The 25,526-nt window shown below is 46.0% G+C and overlaps 1 protein-coding gene across 2 annotated transcripts in view; it reads left to right on the forward strand.

Moving 5' to 3' along the window:
- The window catches only part of SPRYD3 (SPRY domain containing 3), a 450,311-nt gene that overhangs the window by 110,989 nt on the left and 313,796 nt on the right, over positions 1 to 25,526 (forward strand). For both annotated transcript variants that reach the window (XM_069653343.1, XM_069653344.1), the window contains exon 4: positions 23,200 to 23,324. In XM_069653343.1, coding sequence (XP_069509444.1) covers positions 23,200 to 23,324 — 125 coding nt within the window. The remainder of the gene's footprint in view (positions 1 to 23,199; positions 23,325 to 25,526) is intronic.

Consider the following 25,526-nt stretch of genomic DNA (forward strand, 5'->3'; position numbering starts at 1 on the left):
TACTGGATCAGATCTGGCCAACTCATCCCACAGGTATGTGAAAGAATCCTGGTCCAGCAGGTGGAGGAGGTCAAAGATCTGGGTACACAGTGGAACTCGAGGCTGGGCTTAGAGATGGGAGAGACATGCCAAGAAAAGATCAAGGTCCCCTGGGGTGGCTAGACCCCGCCACGGTGGAATCGGCAGGACGACAACAAGAAGACCTCCAGGATGTGGGATGGAACCGTCTAGTTCCAATACACATCCTGGGTGCCAGGATGTCTGGTGTGCTGGTATGACTGGGACCACCATGGTCTGTGATTGGCCCACGCCTGGGATGGCTGTATGTGAGCAGATCTCCTATTGGTTTCTCTTTGTTTTGGCGTGCAAGAGATTTTGGATAAGAGAAGGCATCTTACACCCATTCCAGGTCGATCTTCTGTGGCCGCACCGAACTTAGTAAAGGAGCCAAGTATCCTGAATCAACAAAGCAGAACCATGGAAAGTTTGGTGACCCGCTGGAAGGTTTGGCACCCTGAGCCCCCTGTTGTGCCGTCGGACCCGCTATTTCTGATGGAACCTAGGCGTGCAAGGGCGATTCGACCCATTGGAATAATGAGACTAACTATTCTCGGCACCTCCAACTTAACCTGTAAGCGAGCCTATTCAGAATTACACTGACCAGCTCGTATGTATTGTATGTATGTATGTATTTAATTTTTGTATAGCGCCGGTAGCCCACGGGCATCAGGGCGCTTGTACATACAACACTGATACTGCGTGACGGGCGACAAATACGAATAGCTGCTGCCTTATGAGGGCCCGTGAAAAATAGCCATCACCCGAATTCTCATCTAAAGAGGTGTGTTTTCAGCAGCTTCCTAAACGCAGAGTGATTAACTTCCGACCTCAGGGATTCTGGGACGCTGTTCCACAATTTAGGAGCCAGCACAAGAAAAGATCTGCCCAGCCCGGATTTTAACTTGAATTTGGGCACGATCAATAGGCATTTTCCCCCCGAGCGTAGATTTCTACTGGGATTGTAGGGCACTACACTCGTTTTCAAGTAGTCAGGCGCTGTGCCAAAAAGGCACTTGTGTACCAGGCAGAGAGCCTTGAACTTTATGCGTACCTCTACTCTAAGCCAGTGCAGAGAAAACCTCTCTTCAGTAACATGGTCTTTCCTCTTCAGATTTTTCACTAACCTAACCGCGTTGTTCTGGATCACCTGACAGCTGGATAGGTCCTTGGATGAGGCCCCCAACAGCAGGGCATTCCCGTAGTCGAGCCGTGAGAGGATAATGGCTCTGGCTATCGTTGCCCTATTTCCCTCATTAAGCAGTGGCTTGATGGCTTTCATAAGCCTGAGATAGTACGCTGTCTTTTTTTGGAGGAGACTGGTCTGGGCTTGAGAGTCGACCACAGAGGTGACCATCATACCCAGAGTCTTCACCTTGGGGACCACCTGAATAGTGGCATTCTTAATTTGGAATGAGTTGTACTCTGCCCCCAGTTTTTCCAGCCAAACAGCATCAGTTTGGTTTTTCAGTCGCCCAGGCACATCCAGTTTGCCTGCATCCAATCGTCTATTATCTTATAAACCCTAGTGATCACTTCACTGTCCGTGGCATGATTCCTACCCCCCAACTCCAATATGAGTTGGGTGTCGTCTGCGTAATTTGTAAATGACACTCCGGCTTTCACCAGAAGGCTACACAATGTGCGCATATATATGTTAAACAGCATTGGTGATAAGCTAGCCCCTTGAGACACTCCGAATAGGATGTCACATGGGTCGGAAAAACTGCTACCCCAGTGGACTCTCGCTTGGCGGTTGGAAAGAAAGGACAAGAGCCAGTCAATGGCTCCCTCCGAGCAACCAACATTCTCTCTAAGCGCCTTGATGAGAAGGTGGTGATCCACCAAATCAAATGCGGCACTAAGGTCTAGGAGCATCAACATCCCCAACTTTTTTTCATCCAACAATGTCAGCATCTGATTCTGCAAATCCAGCATGGCTGTTTCAGTGCTGTGGAGTGCTCTGAAGCCAGATTGTTGCTGGTGCAGAATCTCCTGGTTCTCTACAAAGTATTGGAGTTGCTGTGTTGCTACCTTATCTAACAGTTTGAGAACAAAGTTCGAGTTGGTTATGGGACGAAGGTTCGCGGGATCTTTAGGATCTAGGCCGCTTTTTTAACAAGTGGGGTGATAGTGACTTTCTTCAGATCTTTAGGCACCATGTCCTCTTGAAACGAAGCATTCACTATTCTCCGGAGGATGGGAGCAAAAATATCTTTGTGTTGGAGAATACCACCGGGAGGCAGGATATTTTCTGCGCAAGTGGTGGGTTTCATGCTATTCAGCACCTCTAACATTCTGCCTCTGAGATGGGGTCGAATTTAAAGAGCTGCTCTCTGGCAGATACCTTCACTTCTATGGGGCAGGTCTCCTGTTTAGAAGAAGTTCTGGCCTTGATAATGTTTTGTCTCGCCTTTTCCGTTTTGGCTTGAAATGCATTAAGCACCGTATTACAGTCCTCCTCAGATGGCTTGAATGGGGGTAAGAGATGCAGGTTTTTCTATGCTCTTCAAAATGTTGAAGAGTTTGCTTGTATTATTGTCAGCAAGCTCGATTTCCACGTTGAAGAAGTTAGCCTTAGCTGACTTGATTTTGTCTTTATATTCCATATCCTTCCTTTTCCAGCTCACTTTGCTATCTGCCGATTTATCTGTGATCCATTTTCTTTCCAAAGTCCGTTTTTCCTTCTTCAATAAAAGGAGCTCTGGTGTATACCATTTTTGGCTGTTGCTATTTCTCCTAGTTAGCTTAGTGGTAAGCGGTGCCACGGATTCTACTAACTCAAGTAAGTGTTTATTATATTTGTCTAGCAATTCGACACATGAGTCATGATCCTGAAAGGAGCACAGAATTTTGTCCAAGCAAGGCTTCAGCTGTAGTTCATTTACATTTTTAAAGTTTCTGATTGCTACCTTAATGTGAGGGTTATGCTTATGTGCATAACAAGGCAGTTTTAGGTTAGCCGATATCAGATGATGGTCACTCCAAATGCAGGGAGTGGTGCTACAGTTTTGTAATGAAATGTGACCACACAGCCAGTCTAACTGGTTTCCCTGAGGGGTCGTAGGATCTTTATTAAGAACTATAAAGTCAAGATTATTCAAAGCTTTTTCCAGCGCTATAGCCCCTTTGTCCTTCTTATTGCCTCGCCAGAAGTTCAAGTCTCCCATAACGACCGTAGACACGTTGACGGATCTCAATGTGTTTAAGTGAGAGCAAAGTTCCAGTGAGAAGTCTGAGACCAATGACGGTGGTCTGTAGATAGCTATCAAGTTAAGGCAATTGTTGGGTGAAAAAATCAATTTGAGGTGTAGGGCTTCGCACCCGCTGAATCCTACAGATACCATGAAAAGTTTAAGGCTGTTGGCAATAATTGCTACCCCACCTCTGCTTCCCTGCACTCTGTTGTCGTAGTAAATAGTGTAGTTTTCTGGAATGGCCTGCTCACATGTAGGCCCCACTGGATCTTTGAGCCAGGTTTCCGTTATACAAAGTATATCGAAATTATTGGAGGATATCATGTCTTTGATGTTGATAGCGTGTTTGGTTAGGGAGCGTGTATTGAGAAGACCAATATTCAGGCACATCCACATCTCCATACCCTCCCTGAGTGTATCAGCAGACGAATTCCCCTCCCCATCATGGCTAGTGGCCTCCTCCCCCTCCCTCAGGCTCAATTGCGTTTCTGCAATTGGCGCCTGCATGTCTCTCGCCCCTGCTTACCTGGGCACAAGAGTGTAAGAGGATTCAATTCAGCACTACAGCCAAGTCAACGCCTAGTCTAGAATACTGAATGAAAACCCTTATTGATATATCTTTACATCCAGTTCATGCGTTCTGGATGACTACCCCTATATAACACCCCTCCCTTGGAATCCTCCTGACCCCACTGAGCCAAGAAGTAGTTCTGTTTTGCAAGTTGAAAGGTTTAATTGATAAGTAAAGCAATATATATCTATCACACGTTTTAATAATTAATAATTGAATATCACACTTAATCTGATATGATAAAGATTAACAACGGAGAATCTGGCACTAGCACACTTCTTTATAATCAATGATGAGTGGTTATAGGATGGATAAGATAGCAACAATACTTTTATGGTTTCAAATGGATGCAATGTGGAATGAAATGCAGTACAGAAAATAACTTGATAGGATTTCAGCAAAAGACAATGTAATCACTTTTCTCTGGCAATCCCCTCCCCCCCTTTATGCAATGCAAGGAAATGGAAGGGATCTACCATTTGTGCAGATTAATACAGCGTGCCAGATGACCAGATACACATATCCGGTTGGATCACCACGCTGTGTTACGCTGTAAAGCACTCCTCAAAGGACGCTCTTAGGAAAAGGTCTGTTTTGCAAAAAAAATAAAATACAAACTTCTGTAAGTCAGGACAGAGACCGATCTCTAGAATGACGACCTTAGTAGACATGAAAATAGCCAGAGAGCACCTCTTACATCTTGCGCCCAGTCATCAACTCAAATGGTGACATTTTGGTTGCAGATGAAGGGGTAGATCTGATGGCCATTAGGACCAGAGGCAATCGGATATCCCAACTTGGCCCAGAATCTGCCACAAACTTCTTTAATATGCTCACAATTGTCCGGTTATATCTCTCTACTGCCCCAGAAGAAGCTGTTCTGTAAGCAATATGCAACTTCCTTTTGACCCCCAGTATCTCCCACATCTTTGTCATTACTTCACTGGTGAAGTGGCTACCTCTGTCTGACTCAATCCTTTGAGGTAGACCAAAACGGGAAAAATGTGGTTAATCATCAAGGCAGCTGCCGTTTCTGCCTTGCAGTTTGGGGCTGGGAGACATTCCACCCACTTGGTAAACAAGCATGTCACAGTCAACATGTACTTATTCCCCCTAGCAGAGCGAATCACGGGGCCTACAAAGTCGATTTGTAAATCTGACCATGGCAGTGTCATCCCCCTCTTTTGGAGAGGCGCACGGTGCGTGAGGGATGTTGGCTGAAATTGTGCACACACAAGACAACCCTTCAAGTATTGGTCGAGGTCCTGCCCCATGTGTGGCCAGTATGCAACCTCTCTTAAGATTTCCAATGTGGTGTGAAACCCCCTATGACCGGCGGTGGCCGCATCATGGGCGTGACTTAACATCAGGCTTCGGAATGAGGTAGGAACCACCCACTGATCGTGGCCAGCTTTGGATTTCCTTACCAGCAGACCGTCTTGGATTCTGAACATTTTTGGACATTTCATCAACACTCTTAGGTCCTCTTTCCCAATGTAATCGGTATCCGTCAGGGGAAAGTTCTCAGGGTCCTCAAGGTGTTGGTAAAATTTACCAATTATTGGATGCCCCTTCTGAGCGGTAATCAAATCAGCATCAGGGGTCTCCTTACTCCATTGTGCAATGGAAAGGTCGTTGTGAGCATTTGTCTGGGACCTAGTGATAGCAGTGACCTGGATTTCCCCCAACAGGGACTCAATCAGATCCCCTTGGATGGCCCCGGTTTTGGCCAGCTGATCAGCTAAGTCATTTCCAGTTTTGTCTGGTCCTTCTACTTTGGAATGACCCTTGATCTTTTTCCAATAGATGGTCATCTCATTCGAGGTGACCAGATCATCAATGTTTTGGATCAACTTCCCATGTTTCAAGGGTTTGTTGTTAGCACATAACATGCCTCTGGTTTTCCAATTAACCAGGTGCTCCACGAACCCGTTCCGTACATAATCCGAATCTGTGATTATGACCAGTTCGTGGAGTTGATGCTGGACAGCAGTGAGGATGGCCTGATGCACAGCCATCAATTCTGCCACCTGACTACTTCGGGGACCAATTTTGTATCCAGCGGAGGGTTCTGGGGACTCATTCACCCATGCATTCCCTACGCCGGCCACCAGTTCTTTCTCCCCGTTATTGTCAACATGGTACGAGCATCCATCCACATAGACAGTGGGCATTCCCTCACACTTGTCCTCTTCAAAGACTTTGTGGGGGGAATTAAGGTATGCCTCCATGTTGTCCTTAATTTTCAGCCTTTCGTCCTCGAGACAGTTTTCTCTGGCACAATCATGCAAGTCAGCCAGACCTTGCGCGAGGGGACTCTTCTTGTTTTGGCCATATCTGACCTCCACAGGAAAGCCTTGCATTGACAGAATCCAGGAAGTAATTCGGGAATTACTCACATTTCCGGCCCGGATTCTGTCACTTTGGAGATATTGCAGAGGCTGGTGTGGAGTCTCCACTATGATGTGTTCCCCCTGGATAAACGGGCGGTAATTCTTCAATGCCCACACCGTTGCCAGGAGTGCCTTCTCACAATCGTTGAATTTTTCCTCCACAGAGGATAAAGTTTTGCTCGCATAGGAGATTACTTTATTGACCTTGTCATGCTTTTGGTATAATACTGCCGTCAAGCACGTATTAGAGAACCCCGTCTCCAGGAAGAACTCCTTGTTTCTGACAGGGTAAGCTAGGCAAGGCGCTTGTGAGAGGCTTCTCTTGAGTTGTCTCACTGCCTCGGCTTGTTCTGGACCCCATTCCCACTTGACCCCCCCCTTCAGGAGATGAATCAGGGGTCTGGTGATCTCTGCGTAGCCCTCAATGAACTTTCTGCTGTAATTAGTCAGTCCAAGGAGGCTCCTTAGTTCCCGCAGAGTTGTGGGGTCTTTCAATTTTTGAAGTGCTTCCACTTTCTTTTCCTGGGGACAGAGACCCTGAGGAGTAATCTCATGCCCCAAGAAATTAACACAGGTTCTACACCACTGTGCTTTTTGAAAGGAAAGTTTTGCTCCGGCGGCCCTCAACTGGGTCAGAACATAACGGATCTCCGCTATGTGTTCCTCCACAGATGAACTTTTGATGAGGACATCATCTACATAAGCCAGGTTACCCCTCGCACCCAGGTCGGGCATGGCCTTATGTAGGAAAATGTTAAACTCATTACCGGAGTTAAGGTATCCGAAGGGAGTCCGGGTCCATGTGTACTGCTGGCCCCCAAAGGTAAAAGCCAGTTTGTATTGGTCCTCCCTGCTGACAGGCACGGTCCAGTATCCATTGGTCAGGTCTATTGCAGTGAATACCTGTGACCCCTGGATCTGGGCCAGCCCTTGGTCAATGTAGGGCAGAGGCCATCGGGAAGTATGGACCCGTTTGTTGAGCTCCCTGAGGTCGGCGCAGAGTCTCCACTGGCCGTTTGGCTTCAATATTCCCAGCAACGGATTATTGAAGGTGCTGTGGACTGGACGGATTATTCCCCGGGACTCAAGGTTCTTAATTATTTCAGTAAGGGACTCCATTGATGCGAGAGGCAAGCGATATTGCTTCACAAACACTGGAGTCATGCCAGGGTCCGTGGGGATTGTTGTTGTGTGGATGTCAGTGCGACCACAATCATATGAGTCTACCGCAAAGAGATCTTGGAAAACCAAGAAAACTTGTTTCAACTTTTGCTTTTGTTCCAGAGTCACACAGGCATCAGCTAGGTTGACTCTCTCTTCCACCATCTGCCTGAAGCCTGGAAAGACTTCTGGTTTGGCTATTTCAGCGGCCTCCTCCAGCTGGGTGGAGAAGTCCCTGGTCAGAGTGCTGATTTGGACTGGAGGCTTCAGGTGGGAAAGGCAGCCCCCATGGACTTGGAAAATCACCTCATCCCTCCTGAAGTCACAAGTCACATCTTCCTTACCATAGGGGCAGGAAGTGTACACCAGGAAGTTCCCCCCATGCCGGGTAAAAATCCTGTCTGGTGTTGTATTGTCATCACTGTCACTGTCAAAGCAGTCCTTGGGGATTGGCCCTAACAGTTCATTAGCCGGTCATCAACCGCCATTCCAATAATGGTGCCTGCGGCTAGAGTAATACTCTTTAAGTCGCTGTTATCCACCTCTATTGGAATGGTGTCATGTTCTATGTTGACTAATGGAGTTGGGTTTACCCCCAACCCTTGTTGTTGGAGAGAAGCGTTTAGATGTATGTAAGCATCAGGGTTTTTCAAATGTTGTCCTCTTTTAACTTTCACTTCCAGGGAGAATTGTCGGGTCCTTTATGGGATGGTGACTTCCTCTTTAACCTGAATTTCAACTGCATAAGGTAGCAATTGAGCTGACCTAAATGCTTTTTCTGGATCATCAAAGCCCATGGGATTATCCGCTAATCGGGACCAAGCTTTGAAGTTTATTAGGTCCAAACTAATGGCAAAGCGATTGCGAATGTCACTGCCTAAGTAAAAGGCGGCAGTGACGTCTCGCACGACCCAACAATTATGGACTATGCTCTTGTTGCCAATGGAGATTTTGAGCATACACCTGCTTGGCAGGAGATGTTTGGAATTAGGCGCTTCCAGGTCCATTTCCCATTTGTCTATCAGTTTGAATGTGGGAATGGCTGGATCTTTTGGGAGTTGGCGGAACATGGCTTCGCTGATGAAGCTCTTACCGTTGTTCACACACACTCGAGCGAGAACAGAGTCCTTCCCATCATTTAACTGAACAGGGATGAACAACTGCTCTCCAATTTGCTGAATATCGGCCAGGCTCTGAGCTGATTTCACATCTTTCTGGACTATAGGAGTGGGAGTTTCTGATTGTGGATTAGTATAGAATCTCAGAGTGTTTCCTTCCAGCGTGGAGTACCACTTTAGACTGGAAGGAAGGTTGATTTTCAGAAATAGAGAGGACCCTCCATCACCAGTCTGTTGTCCTACTGCTATTACTGTCACGTCTGGAATTTGGCTATTCTGGAAGTGGAATTCTACTTGGTCAGATTTTTGTTCAACCATGTGGCATGTGCCGTTTAAACTAACATGGTTGACACCCTGTTTTAATTTTATTGGTCGGCTAGTCTGGGTCCAGAGGACCTTGTTTACGCAATCTATTAGGGGTGACAACCTTCTCAGGAGGTCATTCCCTAGTAAACAAGGGATGCCCTCTGGGGTCACAACTATGACCGGGTGTTTCAACTTGTGTCGCCCAATTTTAATGTCCAAGTCTGCAGTCCCCTCAACGGGAATTTCCTTCCCATCAAAGTTCTGCAGTTGTCCAGGAAGAGAGGTGAGAGGAATTTGGTAATTCTCTCCCCTTCCTGCATTTAGTTCATCAAAGGCCCTTCTGGACAGAAGGGTAGCTTGAGATCCCGTGTCCACAAGCGCTGAAATTGTACCCTGCCCCTGTACTTGTACCGGGGCATAGTATCTTCCCTCCTTCTCCTCAATGGGGCACAGATAATGCACATTTTTGGACAACTGGTGGGCTAACTTTCTTGTTTTGGACATCGCTAGCAAAGAGATTTGGGCAGAATTCTGTGGAGAGCCTTGGGAATCTGAAAGAAAAAGTTGGCAACTGGAGATCAGAGCCATTGTGGGTTCCCCTGGATCCGGTTCCGGGCCGCCCCCCCCTTTTTGGAGGCAGTCACCAGGATGGGTTTGAACCAGGGGATTTTCTTGCGGTTGGTTCTGGGATGAGATGGTGGGCGGCGGTAGCTCAGTCTCCACATCTCCCCAGTCTGGATTTGCATCCCTAGGGACCCATTTTTCTTTGGGAGGAGTTCCCCCCTCTCTGAAGGAGAAGATCCTTTTCCCAGGATCCTCTGAGGATCCCTCTCCCTCAAATTGGAAGATCTGTACCTCCTCCTCAAACTGAGTCTGTTTGGGTCTTTTGTTTCTCCTACCCCCCCTCTGCTCCTTAGGAGGCAGACATTCAGGGGCAAGAGATTTTGTTTCCGGTTCCTGGGTTTCCAGGGGCTGTTTACAAGTGAGGAAGGAAGCTTCCTCCAAGGCTTTACACCCCCCTTCTCTTTGTGCCTCCTCCCTGGGAACCAGTGAGTTATCGGGGTGCTGCCCCCGTCATTGTTCTGGAGCACCAGGTCCAGAGTTGGGTGCGTTCTGCGCCGGCATGCCGATCTGAGGGTTCTGCTGAGCCCTCAGTATGTGACCCATATCCCGCGCCATGTTTTGAGCCTGGCGCTCTAACTGGGAAACCCGCTCAGGCTGATACGGGGCCCTGTTTTCTCCCCTGGGCTGATCCCGGGAAGGGTAGCTATCCCTTCTTTGGTAGTACCCCTGGTTGGGAAGATTTGGATACCCCTCCACCCTTGGCCTCCCCTCTCCCGGATTCGGTTGTCTGGGCCCAGGGAATTGGGGAAAGAAGGACGGATGATTTTGGGGCTGGAAATTGGGTGGATACCTGGGGAAAAAGTTCTGCCCAGGATTCGGAGAATTTCTGCCCTCCGGTGGGAAGTTAGGAGGAAAGTTCCCTGGGTTAGGTTCTTGGCTGGATCTCCCCCCTTGGGCTGGAGGAGTCCACACATAACCCAGGATGGGTCTGTTTCCCTTGTAACGGGGGCTTACATAATCAGGAGAGCGAGGGACCCCATTTGTGGGGCTGCCTCCCTGGCTCCCTGTCTGTGACTGGCCCGAGGACCTTCTGGGCCTAGCATTATTAGGTGCAGGTAGGTTTTTAGGCCCCCCCATCTCCAACTCTAAAACGGGGGTGACCTTTACCTCTGCCACCTTTGCAGCAGCAGGGGTGCTGTTGGCTTTGGGGTTTTTCTGGGCATTATTTTTGCTATCTACCGGTTTCTGCACCTCATAGATCCGGGTAGCCTGTTCAATGACCCAGTCTAAAGATCTTTTCTCGTGAAAATCCCTCACGAGCTGGGTCATTATATATTTGGGCAAGGCATGGAAAAAAGTATTAACAAATTCTCTGCTGTCTGTGCGCACCCTTCTGGTGGTCTGCGCAAAGGCACGTTTCAGTTCTTGCACAAATTCTTGTGGGGCCTGATCCTCCCCACATTGCAAATTGTAGGCTGCCTTGCGAGCCTCTTGAGGATTTCTATGAATGGAAAAATGTTTCAAGATGGCCGCCTTATAGGTGGACCATCTTAAATGATTTTGGTCCTCCAGCCCCGCAAAGAAACTGGAGTATTCCGGGAAGAAGGTCCACTTTACATATTGAATACAGCTTTGGCTGTCCTTCAAATGGAAAGTCTCCATCATTTGCTCAAACAACTCTAAGTGCTCCCAAACAGAATACTTAGCGTTCTTATGGTAAGGCGTGATGATGCTCCTGATCGCCTTAATCTGCTTTAAGGGGTCCTTAAGCAAGGCCCTTTTTGCCTTGTTGGCCTTTTTGGTTCGGGTGACCCTTGTCCATTCATCCTCTGACTCAGAGGCACTACTCCCAGAGGTTCCTGTCTGTTCTTCCAGGTTTTCCCGGATTCTGCGAGCCTGGGAATGGCTGGCAGAATGTGGGGACCTGGTCTCCTGTTTCCTGTGGTGCTCAGAGGAGTCCTCAGATCCCTCCTTGCTGCCAGGATTTGCTGGGTACCCCCCCCCCACTGACCTAACTGGGCAGAGGTTTTCAGGATGCCCTTAAGGGGCCTACTCTCCTGGGGTTCCCCACTGAACTGTACTGTACTTGGGTGCCCATACCCGGATGCCCACCCCTCCATTCCTGAGTGGTACTGGCCTATGAGCCCCATACTTTTAGCTGGATAGTAATCTGACATCCCTGTGGCCCTGTGCTCATGTGCGCCAGGGGACATGGGGGTGGTAGAGTCCAGGGACTGGGAGAGATGAAGGCCCCTGGTGTTAGGGCTCCTGAGGTTATGGTCAGGAGTCTCTCTTTCCCAGCGGACCTCATCTCTATCCGCCCCTGCTCCCTGTTGCAATGCAAGAGCCTGCATTTGTGCTTTCAGTTCCTCAGTCAAGGCCTTACTAGACTCTATCAGTCTCTCCTGCATCGCTACCTGTTGTTGGAGCCTATCATTGTGTTGACAGAGGGCCTCATTTTCCCTCTGTGCTTCCTGGTTGGTCCTGGAGAACTGGGCCAGTCTTTGCTGCAGGAGGTTTACCTCCTGAGTCCCATCCCTACTGGCCTGCTCCTTTCTTGCCAGAGCATCTTCTACCCTTCTGGTGTGCTCTACCCAGTTCTGGTTTTCTTTTTGGAGGTCACCCAGCCCCTGGAGGGCCAGGTGATTTTCTTCAATTTCATTTTTTAAGTGGCAGACTTCCTGGCCTACAGTGTCTCTTTCCTGACTGAGAGCCTGCATCTGTGCTGCCAGGTCGTCCCTCTGTCGTTGAAAGGCACCAGCTTTTTGGCGCTCCTCATCAAACTCTGCCTGGGTATCCAGGTCTTTCAGAATCAGTTTATTGCTCTCCTCTTTCTCTCTATCTAGCTGGCTTTGCAGGGTGACTACCTGCTCCGCGCATGCCCTGTTGAAATTGATCTGTTGCTCCAACTTTTTCTGGTTCTGCAGTAAGGAGTCCAAACTGTCTTGGTGCTCCTTCTGCAGGGCCAGAAATCTGGTATCCTGGTCTGTCTTTTCCTGTTGTAGGATGCCCATATCCTCTTTTATTTTAATGATATATTGCCTACTATCATTTTCTGACTCCTGGCTCCTCTGCAGCCTGTGCTCAGAAGAGGCCAGATCAGATCGGGCCTTCTCTACTGCCATCTGTTGCCTATTTGCCAGATCTTGGCTTTCGGTGCATTTATCCTGCATGTCTCCCATATATAGGTACAGGTATGCTGCTATCCTGGCAATCTTATTGTGTTCATCTTTGGCTTTAGGAGCCATATATAGTTCACTCAGGGCCACATGTAATGGACCCTGATCTCTCCATAGGTCGGACCCTGTTTCAGTGACCTGTCGCGTGATGGCCTGCAACCAGGCATCCTGGCCCTGTTCAGTCCATTCACCTCTCACAAATAGTTTATGTAAGAGGTGCTCTCTGGCTATTTTCATGTTTACTAAGGTCGTCATTCTAGAGATTGATCTCTGTCCTGACTTACAGAAGTTTGTATTTTATTTTTGCAAAACAGACCTTTTCCTAAGAGCGTTCCTTTGAGGAGTGCTTTACAGCGTAACACAACGTGGTGATCCGACCGGATATGTGTATCTGGTCAGCTGGCACACTGTATTAATCTGCACAAGTGATAGATCTAACCCAAACGTCCGGCACGAGCCCCCAATTTGTAAGAGGATTCAATTCAGCACTACAGCCAAGTCAACGCCTAGTCTAGAATACTGAATGAAAACCCTTATTGATATATCTTTATGTCCAGTTCATGCGTTCTGGATGACTACCCCTATAAAACACCCCTCCCTTGGAATCCTCCTGACCCCACTGAGCCAAGAAGTAGTTCTGTTTTGCAAGTTGAAAGGTTTAATTGATAAGTAAAGCAATATATATCTATCACACTTTTTAATAATTAATAATTGAATATCACACTTAATCTGATATGATAAAGATTAACAACGGAGAATCTGGCACTAGCACACTTCTTTATAATCAATGATGAGTGGTTATAGGATGGATAAGATAGCAACAATACTTTTATGGTTTCAAATGGATGCAATGTGGAATGAAATGCAGTACAGAAAATAACTTGATAGGATTTCAGCAAAAGACAATGTAATCACTTTTCTCTGGCAATCCCCTCCCCCCCTTTATGCAATGCAAGGAAATGGAAGAAAGGCACACAGTTCTCAGAAATGCAATCCAAATGTAATTCAGTTCACCCAGCAACTTAGACTACAGACGTTGAAAACACAGGCAAAATGCTTTTATATGTGCTGGCAATAAAGTGAAAAATATGCTAAAATGCTTTTAATTCCCTCTAGGAGGTTCAGGGTGAGTGAAATCAAGTTAATATTAGTCCAGGCTCACTTTAGCAAGGATCTAGGAGTAATTGGTAGGTTAAACGAATTTTTGGCAAATGAAAGGCAAGCAGCAGCAGATTTTTACACGTGGAGAAACTTGCAAATCGCGGCAAAATTTGCGAGTGCGTTTTTCACTATTGCGGCAAAACTATAGGGGGTAGGAATGCGGTTCTAGGTTCGTAGAAAAGCCACGATTCCCAGCTTTCTGAGGAAAGTTACTGCAAGTCTCTAGCACAAACGGTCACGGAGATATGAGCGATTAAATAAAGGTCGTTTTTCAGATTTGAAATTATAAAGTTCAAAAAGACAAGTGCAGCTTGCAACTAGAAAATGACAAGTGACAGCTTTACTCAAGTTAAAATAGCTTGCATTACATTATTTTAACTAAGAGATTGGGTTCTGCACAGTTTTGCTAGGTACTCACAATATATTTAGAAATATGCCTTGCCACGGATCTGGTCAGGTTTTGGACTGCACTCCGGTTCAGCTCTCTGCACTTCACAGTGATCTGGGTCAGCTCTCTCTGGTTCTGCTAACAGGTCAGCTCTACCCTGCTGGTCTGGTCTGGGTCTCTAGTTCTGGATAGATTGAAGTCTCTAGGTTGGCTCTCTGAAGGTTGATGGAGGTAAAGTATGGATTTTCCCGGCAGAACTTCCAGCTGCAAATGGATTTGAAGGTTCCTATCTGTCCTGTCTGTCTGCTTTTATGTGTTTAGAATGTGGGTGTGTTCTAGCATCACTGACCCTACCTCTCTCTCAGCTTCTAATTGGTCAAACTTCCATTTCTCACTTGATTGGGGAAGGAACTGTGAGTCAGAGCAATGTAATTTTTACAGCCTGCAGAAAGTCCACTCCTCCTGTCAACTGGCACACAAATCTAGATTTGAACCAAATACATATTTGCAGAGGTACATATTGTTTTAAAATCATATGCACCCATCATGCATTACAGGAGGTATACCCTGTCCAAATCTGCTCTTCCTGAGAGCTTGCATTCAGAAATGGCAATATTTTGCACTTTTTAACTGGTTTGCGATACCGGACATTACCCCAAATTTACACACATGTGCGCAAGGAGTATGGACATTAGTTGATGAAGTGTCAGATTTTTCACATGCAAACACTTTGAGTAATATCCTCTTTTCCGCTAAAACCCCCCTGAACATGCCACCGGTTCTAAAAACCTCTTAAAATGTGGGCAGAAAAATCACAAGAATTATGGTGTCATTTATAAAATTTTCACATGTCCGCTCTATGAGTTATTCATCTTTTTAGAGTTAGGTTCTGGCCCCAAAGGGGTGTGGTTTTCCTCCAGCACAAGGTTGGATTTCTGGTTTTTCCAGTTCTGCCAAGCCAGCTTGCTCTCACAGGCAGTGCCCCTCCCCTTTGCTTCAGGAGGAAGCTACTTTTACGACATCTGCAATAAACCATCTGCCTGGGTCAGGACAGGGCTTTGTTCAGAGCTCCTGTATTCTGTGGGGGCTCCCCTTAATTCAATTATCAGAGAGATGGCATATCCTTGGTGTGGCCAGCAAAAGGCAGATAGGCCTGGGAACACAGCTGTGACTCAAGTTTCACTCCTGATGGGGGTAGTTGCCAGGCAGAATTCAGTTCCTTAAGCCAGGTTTCAGATAAAATGTCACTTTTTGTTCCCCAGTTTTCTGCATTCAAATAAAACTAAACATTTTTACATATGCAGCTAGAATGCTGATTCTAAGTTTAAAACTGTGACATTTAAACAATTGCAACCTATGTGACACTCAAAGTAGGTCACTCATTTCTTTTAAACATTTAAATTTTTAGTGTCTTTCAGTCCAAATTTACTTAAACTGCTGAAATCCACAGCTAAGCCAGTCTTGTTATAAACCTTCAAGTCACTTCAGAATATAACTTTACATTGGATCCACCTTTCAGTAAGTCTTTCTTTGGCATGTTTTGGGTTCATTTATTCAGTTTTACACAAAAAAAGTAAAATCTGGTGTTGTTTTAAAACGCCGGCTTTTGGATAGTGGTGAGTACTGGTACTGCACCCCTTTTTGGGATTTAAGAAAATGAATTCCCAACAGTTATGGGTTTGCTTTTGGCAATCAGCATTGCCATTCCCAATGGTTTCAGACTACTGTGTGGGTAGTCCAATGGTGGTTTTAGGCAGTGTCCTTCTGTGCCCATAAAATGAGTGGCAAAATGAGTGGCAGCCTATTCTTCATGCATTTCCCTGTGCATTTTCTGGGAAGCTCTGGCCATCATGATGTTTTCCATGTCAGTACTGCACAGTTTTGAGGTAGGGCTCGGATGCATGGGTAAATACATCCCACAAGAGGCACAGAGTGATCCCAAGTGACCCGTGGGACGGGGAGAGGAAGATGATGGACCAGACTCAGAGTTGCACCAAACGCCGACACGTCCAGCCACGGACCGGCACAGACCGGCTTGCCACCTTCGCGCCGGGTTTAAACTAATAAGGCAGCCGCAAACTACAAGGCTGCTGGGAAGTGTAGTTCCACTACCCAGACAGCACGAGTAGGGAAACAGTCAAATTGCAGTCAAACTGCGCAGAAAATAAAACAAAGTACTAGCACGTTATCAGCTAAACACAACTAATAATGTTACATGTGATTTGTAATATGTTTCTGTTTTGATTCAAGTCAAATAAGGATGGCAGCAGTAAGTCTTAAAAAACAGTATTAAAATTAACAAATGCGACGAAAGTACGGCGGCGTTTAAATAAAAGATTCTTGAGGAAAGAGAAGGCTCAAGTGGACTTTATAATCCGGCCAGACCGGCACAGACCGGCTTGCCCCCTTCAGGCTGGTGCGTTTGCGCCGGGTTTAAACTAATAAGTCACGGCTACGGGACGTTTGCCCTGTGGTGATGAACTTTGTGGGTGCCTTGCTGCTGTGCCCCCCTGTGCCCTAAGACTCGCTGCAGCAGAACTGGCCTGATCCCTTCATCAGGAGCAGAGAAATCGCCACTGTCCCGCCATGGAATCATCCCTGGAACGCAGCCCCTGAAAGCCGCAGAGCCGCGCAACTGCAGGATTTGAACCTGCGACCTAAGTGGGCTCGACTGCCGAAGTTTGGTCCGGAGTGTGCAGAGGGTCGGTTAGTACTTGCAACCATTACCGTTGGCCCCTGGCGCATCCATCAATTTTTACGCACGAGTATTCCCGGAGGGCCACTCTTCTTTATTGAGGTAGCCTGTGCTACCAAGCTATTCCCAACTCTTGGATCCTGTTCTGCCCTCTTGAGGAGACCCTCCTTGAATAACGGGAGCTTATTCTTCACTGCCTCATCCACCTTACAGCCCCTTGAAGAGACCCTGTTTTTACATAACCGCAATATTCTTGTAATGCTCGTGCCCAGCTACATAGGCGTTTTGGTTGTGCTATATCAAATAAATAAACAATCAAACAAACAAGTACTTTTGAGGTCACAGCTCCCCTCATCTTAGGGACTGGATTGCCTGTTTATTTAGGGTTTGATTTGTGAAGGACTGCCTAAATGATATTCACACTGTGTGACCCCTTTCCTTACAGGTTGTGGATCAATACTGTGTTCTAGTCCTTTACACCATTGTTTACTGTATATATGTTTGCTAGATTAGTGTTGTGTTGGTTTTATTACTGCTGAATATTTACTTTGTGTTTTAGTTAAAAGGCCTTTAATACATGTTTATATATTTTTAATATACACCTGACTGAGAGTAATTTGTGGTATCCTTTTCTGTGTGTGCTCAATGCGGGCTTTCGATCACCCTCACCCCTCCTGAGACCTAGTCTTGACCGCCGCCAATACTAACGTGATTGGTCTGCTTGTCCAGAAGATTACTGTGTTCCAAGAAACTAGGCTGGCCTTCTGAACCTCTGCCCACCAGGACAGAGTTCAGAAATACAGTTGATATCGGCACAGTCCAGGCTTGTTGCTAAATAGGGGGGTGAACGGTCTTGACCCGGACTGTGCTTCCCCTCAACGAATTCTACTGCTCTATGTCTAACAAGCGGACGAGGGAAGCCTTTGTTAAGTCAGGAAAAAATCCATACCTACCTTTATGGCAACGTCCAGGACCAGATTTTGGGATGGGACTAGCAGACCTGTAGGACATCCCATGCTCAAGATCGTAAGGAGAGGTGGCAGAGAATGCCAAGGCAAGGTGGACGACCCCAAAGATAACTAGAACTCATCTGGGTTGTCAGACACTTCATTGCCAGAGATCATTGTGAGGCTCTCAGCAGGAGGGGGAGAAACCACGGCAGAGCAAAAAGAGGTTCAATCCCCTCTATCATCACCTGGCCCTGCAAAACCCTAAACAGAAGACATCTGTGGGACAGCTAGCCAAAGAACTGTATCAGGAGGAGGACCCGGACCAGAAGACAACAAGATTTATTAATATCAAATGCAAGAAATGTCTTTCTATCCCTATTGCTAAAGGGAGATTCTAGGGTGCTTGTCAAAACAAGTCTTCTGTCCAAACCCATCTTCTACCTGACCATACTACTAAAGGAAACGCAACTTAAAGTAACAAGTATAACCTGCTTCTAGAGTTTGTGTAATCTTGACCTCTCTTCAGTCTGTGAGATATTTCTTCTTGCCTTTACAATTCATTGTCTTCGTCCAAAAAGAGTTCATAACAACAACAAAAATAGGTTTTTGCAAACACCCACAATATCTCAAGTTCCCGAAAATATTAAAGATTCGATTTGATGTAGACAGAGGGATAACTCCTTAATCCCTTCCACCATCTGGTTTGGTATTTCTTACTATGGTTCACTCTTAAGTTGTCACTGACTTTCTCCTCGACTTGTTCTAGTGGTATCTTTTTGTATTCTTCAGGTTCGACTGGTTCTCCCATCTGCAGTCTTATTTATCTCCCTGGGTTGTTCATAACCCCCTTTTTAGATACACCTCTCTTGGTTTGGCATAATGCCTATACTCTGATTCGTTATAAGAACTGGGACTGCTGCCCTTTCACAATTGTTCTCTTTAGGAGACTATTTTCATTGAGCCTTAGCTTGCAGGTTTGCCAATAAACCCTTTTCTGGCACTCTACCTCCGGTTTGGCATAATGTTTATATTCCGATTGATTTGTTATTATAATCTGGCTTTCTGCCCTTTCACCATCATTCTCTTTAAGAAAATGTCCCTTTTCCTTAGGGCCTGTGTGCCTGTGACCTGGGGTTGGGGCAATCCTTTCCACTTCCCTTGCTCCCCTGTGATCTCTTTCTCCCCCTCCACCGTGCACCTTCTCTGACCGGGACCTCACTCCGGTGAGGCGGTTTCCACTTGCTCTACTTCTAGCCATCTTCCACTCTCTGGTGTCCTCAGGAGGGTTGCCCAGCGTTTCCTTCCTCACCGGCTCCTTCACTATTGCAAGCAGAGGAGTAGTTCCTCCGCCGCAGGCTGGGCTCAGTGTCGTTGCTTGGGCTCCCCACTCAACACATTCTCTGCATGGACGTGCTTCCAGCTTGGACCAGGTTTCTCTACTTCCCCAACGCTGCTCTCCTTAACAGCTGATCCACTGAGAAGCTTAGCCACACCTCCGCCTGATGTGCGTACGTCAGAGGCTCGCCTCTGCTGAACTCTTCTCCTCGATTCAAGGCAGATTGCCTTCTTATCTGTATCCTGCAACCAAGAGGGGCGTGTTAGACCGGATCAGCTGTCATGTCTTACTTGTAACCAGCATTGCCTTGAGCCAAAGGTCTTTTACTTGTCATCAAGATTGTTTTGAGTCCCATGATTAAAGGAAATATCTTCCATGTATGCAGATATTGTTTCCTTCATAGGGAATTCCACACAGGAATGGGAGTCCTTGTCCCCTGGAAGGGGAGTCGCTCCCAGTGAGGTCCCGCTTTCCCATTACCCTAGGCACGGTTTTGCTTAAAGGTCCCACTTCCGTAGCCTCAAAGGGGCTGCTCCCCATACAGGAGAAGGGACGAATACCCTGGATTTGTTACACAACACTGAAGGAGAAGACTGCACCTCTTGCTCAGAAGGGCCGGATTTAGGAAGAAAAGGAGTCCTTGGAGTCCTCAGGCTTTATGGGAGTACACCCGGGAAAGGGCAAACCAGAAACAAAACCTCTCAGATGAGGCCCAGTGAATATCCACTAACACCCTGTTGGAACCAAGTAAACCAGTAAAAGCAAGAAAACAGCAATTTACCCCAACCTAATATCAGCTTGAGAGAAAGGCAGGTGATGTGCAACAGGTGCAAGGTCATGGCCCTGTAACAGGGGACATCAGGGACCTCTCCCTTCCTGGGGCAGAATGTTAACCACAAAAGCCAGAGCTAGCGTTATTCGAGATGCAGAATGTGGGATTTTGAGGGCCTCTCCCTCCCTCCTGACCTCCCTTTATGTGGCACAAATGTCATCAATGGTACCAATCTCTGACACCTAATGCCTCCTGCTACTCTTTCTGGTCGGTGCTGTCTTCTTTTTTTGTTTCAGAACAACATCTCAAAGAATGCACCACGGAGCAGCCAATGCATTTCAGACGGCAGCCAGGAGAGCAGAATCGGGAACAGCCAGGAAAAGGACTGGGAATGTCCCTGACCAACACCAAACACCGACCTACCAACCCCATTTGGATCCCAGGCGAATGGCAGGGCAACAGAAAACAAACTGTGATTTAGGAGATATTGCAGGGGTCCTGGAGAGAGACGGAACCGCTCCCCAAATTGAATTGGCACCAAATCTCAACAGCTACTGAGGAAAATGCCAGAGGGGGAACGAGCAGCATGAGCCCCTGGCTGCTTCCACATCATCTGACACTGCCTACAAAACTTTGTTGGAAAAAAGAGAGTCAAAGAGGTGTTTTTAAAGCCTCTCACCTGTGTAACGCAACCCCTGGGTAAAAGACAGACACAGATTGATTGCTAGAGTCAGGTGAGCGCTGCAGCCAATGGAAGGTGCAAGGGGGACTGAAGGAGACCGAGGGGGCAGATTGGGTCGCAGTGGCGGGGTCAGGAAGTGTTAAGATGGACCGACAGACTAGGAGGTGTGGAGTTGGTGGCACAGTGGAGGAGAGGTGAGGTATTGTGAGAGTGGTACCAGTTGTGTGTGTAGTGTGAGCAATGGAGGAGCTGTGTTAAAGGTAAGTGAGGAGGTAAAGTGTGGATAGAGAAGGTATAGTGAGAGGTGAACAGAGGAGTGCAGTGAGGTGATGGGGCGGTGCAGTAAGAAGTAACAAGTGAGGGAGAAGAAAGGAGTAGGAAGGGAGAGGTGCTGGTGAGAGAAAGGAAGGAGGTAGTAAGATCAAGCACTTTTCCCTTTAAGCCACATTGACCATTCTCTAGAAAATCCCTGGAGGAGCCAGACAAGGCTGTTGTCTTAAGGCCCTCAATACCAGCTAGCCAGAGGTAGTAGAGGTTCCTGATCACTATCTGACAGCACTGGGATTTAGGGATGCCTTAGCTGGAAGGTAATAGCCCACGGGAGTCGAGAGAAGGATGTCCCTCCTTTCCAGCCCAGTACATTCCATAGAGCAAATCCACCTGCTTTAATATTGATCTATCCGACTGTGAACACTGAACAATCTACCCGTTTTATGATGATAAAAGAGTTGATGCACCGTACGCAATTCTTTTCTTCCTAGAAACGCTGTTATTAAGTCCATCAGTCACAACAGTGACATTTCTGGCAGCAGGCTTGGAGGTAAACTAGTTAGGCAGGCAATCTATTCTAATAGGAGTGAATTAGAATAGCTCTTCAGCGAAAACTCAGACATCTAGTTAAAGTTAATGTAAATAGTGAGATTTCTGAAGTAAATAAATTGGGTTAGTTGTGCAAAGCAATTTCTGGCTGCAACAAAACATAATCTCTCATGCAACGATATTCTAGTAGTGAAATTGGTAATGCACTAGCTGTGAAATGAAATGTTCTGGCAGAAAATAAATTAATCTAGCTACACAATGACGGGTTTGGCAGCAAGAAGGAATTAATCCACACATGCAATGAAACGCCCAATGCCAACGTACATATTGGTCTAGCTATGCGGTGAGAAGTTCTAGTGGCTACGAAATACGTCTTTGGCAATACAGGTAGAAAATGCATGGGCTATTTCTTGCAGCAAGAGACGGTAGTCCCGGTGTGCACTGAGGATTGTGCCAGCAGGATACATTGATCTAGGTATGTGAAAGGATTTTTGTTGGTTAAGAGAGAGATTACGTGACACATGCAATGACAAATCTGATTGCAAGAAGGAATTCATTTAGTTATGCCAGGAAATGTCTACTAGCAAGATAATTCATTTAGCCATGCAATGCAAGCTTTCTGGCAGCAAAAAGATGAATATGGTGATCCATTGTTGACAAAATTAGGGAATATGAAGGGACGCTCAATTTGCTGCTGTCCTTCTTAGACTGTTTGAGGAAGACTTGCACTATTTGTGCAACTCCAGTTTTACACGTTTGTCTAGAATTTCATCACTAATGTTTCCTGCTCTACCCCAGTTTTTAGTTTTGGCCATAAGGTGGCCCTTAGCTCCACCTAAAACATGACACTAATGTATTGGGATACAGCTAGGGAGGGATGGCATATAAGGAGGGACACAATGCTTGTAGACGTTGTTTGGTTATTTACCCACCCATTGACTGCCCATGCCCTGCTAATCCCTGTAGCCATTTCTACCCACTTCGTACCCCTCCCCGCCGAAAGCACAACTTCCTCAGATGTTTTTGAGTTAGCATTATGAAGCCTTAAAATCAAACTTTGCACTCAAACTGCCTGCTAGGTTTTTTTCAAAGCAGTCTTCTGAAAGCTAATGGTTTAATTGATGCTGTAGTCCTGTTAAAAACAAGCAGTGGCAAAGCCAACAGTTTTGGCTTATGTAGGTATTAGTCATTTACCGGCCACTGCTACAGAAAATTGCTATCAAATGCCCAGGGACTTGTTCCATTTTCCAGGTGCTACCTTTAATGGGCAGTTAGTACCATTACGGCAATTCCTGGAAAATACCTTTCCCATGTCTACATAAAAGCTAAAAATGTGGGCGTTGCCAATGCTTGTTTATGTTCAGCGGGTGACTGGTTAAGGGTTTGGCATGATGCCTACAGGGAGTATCTGTGTGATGTTTGCCACAAGCTTGCACTGCTGCTGCTCGTGCTGTACTTGCCAATTGTATGAGGGGAGCATAAACAGCTGTTCGTTGTGATGTACATGCTTGCTGTATGAGAGAAACTTGCTCTGCTTGTGCTTTCCCTGTGCATTGCGTGAGGGGAGCTTTCAACATCGCTGCTTAATGGCCTGTGCTTTTGGATGAATATAGGACTCTCATCTTCAGTGCTGTCAGTTTGCCACTGACTGTACACACACACGCCGTTCATGCTATACCTCCACGCTGTGACAAAGCCACTGGAGAGCATCACAGCCATGCTCTGTTGTCGTTCATTTCAATCCATTTGAAGAGTTTACAATTCTCAGAACTTGACTGACTTTGGGCCATCCGCCCATCCCTGATGTGCACAGACTTAACCATTGTGTTCTTTCTCTTGCCATCATGTAGGTGTCAATTGTTGATAGTGGTGTTCGAGGAACTATTGCAGTTGGACTGGTGCCTCAGTACTATAGTTTGGACCACCAGCCGGGATGGCTGCCGGATTCCGTAGCTTACCACGCGGATGATGGCAAGTAAGTTGAGTCTGAGCGATGTTGTAAGTACATTGTGGTGTCAGTTTAAAAATAATTCGAGTTTGAACTAGTAAGAGCAGTGGATGATAGAAATTCCTCCCACCGGCCTCTACTAATGTCCAACCTGTTAGTCATTTAATGACAAATCGCCTCCACGTCTGCAGTGACTCCTGCCAGATTATTCGCATCAAATGTAGAGTAATTAGAGATACAAGCCTATATTATGTGCGTGATTACTTGTTTACTGTGAAAGTGCTGCTCCGGAACGTCTGCAATTTTCCCCTTCTGTCTTTCTTCTCCCTTTTTAGTTTTCGCTAATAACAAATCTATTGCATAGAGGTACAGATAGGAGGGAGATGGGATGTGAGGCAGAGCACATAGTCTGTGGTTTTTGTTAGGCTTTTTACCCACCGATTGAGCACCCATGGCCATGCTAATTCCTATGGCCGTTCTGGCTCACTACCTACCAAAACATCCCTATGCAACGTTTTAAACTAACTCTGTGCTGTTAAGTGTATGCACTATTGAAGTATTGGCCCACACAGGATTATGATTTAAATGGTATTTATTTCCAGTCTCATAGATAACCCACCGGATTCATCAACAGCAAACAAATCAACTCAACAGCATATTCCACAGTAGCATCTTTCCCTTGGTGTTCTACATTCTCTATTCCATACCCTGTGTTCCACCAGTGTCCCTCAATACATAATAATCACATTGCATAGAAATAAACACATAAACAAAGATATTACACACCTCCCTTTTTTTTACACAAAACAAACATTTGCTATTAGTAGTAGAACTAAAATTAAACGCAAAACTATTTACAAAGTTTACATGAAAGAACAAGTATGACTTCACCAAACTGACCTATTTATACAAATTAACAAAGATCTTATTTAACATAGTCCTTCAAATATGCAGGCATCTTACTGACGCGCTTGAAATGTGCATTTTGTGCATCATCATTACTTCTCTTGTCACTTCACTCATCTTTGTCTTTCCTAAAATGGACCTTCTTATTCTCATTCAGATTGGTTAAACCGGCATCACTCTTTGAACACTTACACACCATCCGACACTTTTTCCGCTCCATGAAATCTTTCTACAACCTTTGTTATCGGTGACCATTTTGCAGAACCACTCATGGACATTGCAGGTACTTTTATCCTCACTAAATCACCAACTTTCACATCACTGACCTATACTGCTTTCCTCAGATCAAAACATTTCTTATTGGCCAACTGCCTATTCATAATCCTCTTTTCAATCTCCTCAAAATTAAACTCCTTTTTACACGCTCTACCCAACCATGATGGACACACCCTTGTGTTAGGCTTTCTTCCTCTCAGCATTTCGAAAGGACCTATCCCTGTTGTGGCATGTGGCGTGAACCTGTGTGCTACAATGCTATCTTCAACTGCTTCCTTCCAGTCATTGCCACTCTTCAAAGCACACCTAATACTATTTTTTATGACTTTATTGAACCTTTCCACTATACCATTGGTTTGTGGATGATAAATGGAGCTGGTTTTATGCTCAACTCCATTCTCCTTTAGAAAATGTGTCATTTCCACTGACACTAGTTGTACACCATTATCCATAATAATGGTAGTGGGATACCCTTCTCTCCTGAATATGTCATTTAAAAAATAATTATGTCCTTGGAGCAAATGTTTTGTACCCATTTCACTTCCACCAACCTGGATAGCATATCAATCAAAACCATACAATACTTTAAACTACCATTACTTCTGACCGGTCCTACAATGTCTAACCCTACCCTTTCCCAGGGTATGGTGGGTATGGAAATCAGTGTCATGGGCTCCTGCCTATTGCGGAATCATCACACGCACAACACTCTCTTATTACTCTTTCTATTCCAATATCCATGCCTGGCCACAAATAATCTTGTCTTACCAACTGTTTCGGTTTGGTCATGCCCTGATGCCCTTCATGCGCTATCTCCAAAGTTTTGCATCTCACACCTGTGGGTGTAAACAGTTTTTCTCCTCTCATTACAAAGTTATCATTCATATGGAATTCATCATATATCTGTCTGACTGCTTCAGGTAAATAACCTTTCCTCACTTCAATACTCTTGACTCTGTCACAAATACATTTTTTCAATTTGCATAAAACCTCATCTGATTCCATTGCTTTTTCCCCACTCATCTTCAGATACCACTTCTTGAGTCC

This window comes from Ambystoma mexicanum, chromosome 3q (genome assembly GCF_040938575.1).
Source record: "Ambystoma mexicanum isolate Mex_15411 chromosome 3q, UKY_AmexF1_1, whole genome shotgun sequence".
In the NCBI taxonomy this organism is placed as follows: domain Eukaryota; kingdom Metazoa; phylum Chordata; class Amphibia; order Caudata; family Ambystomatidae; genus Ambystoma; species Ambystoma mexicanum.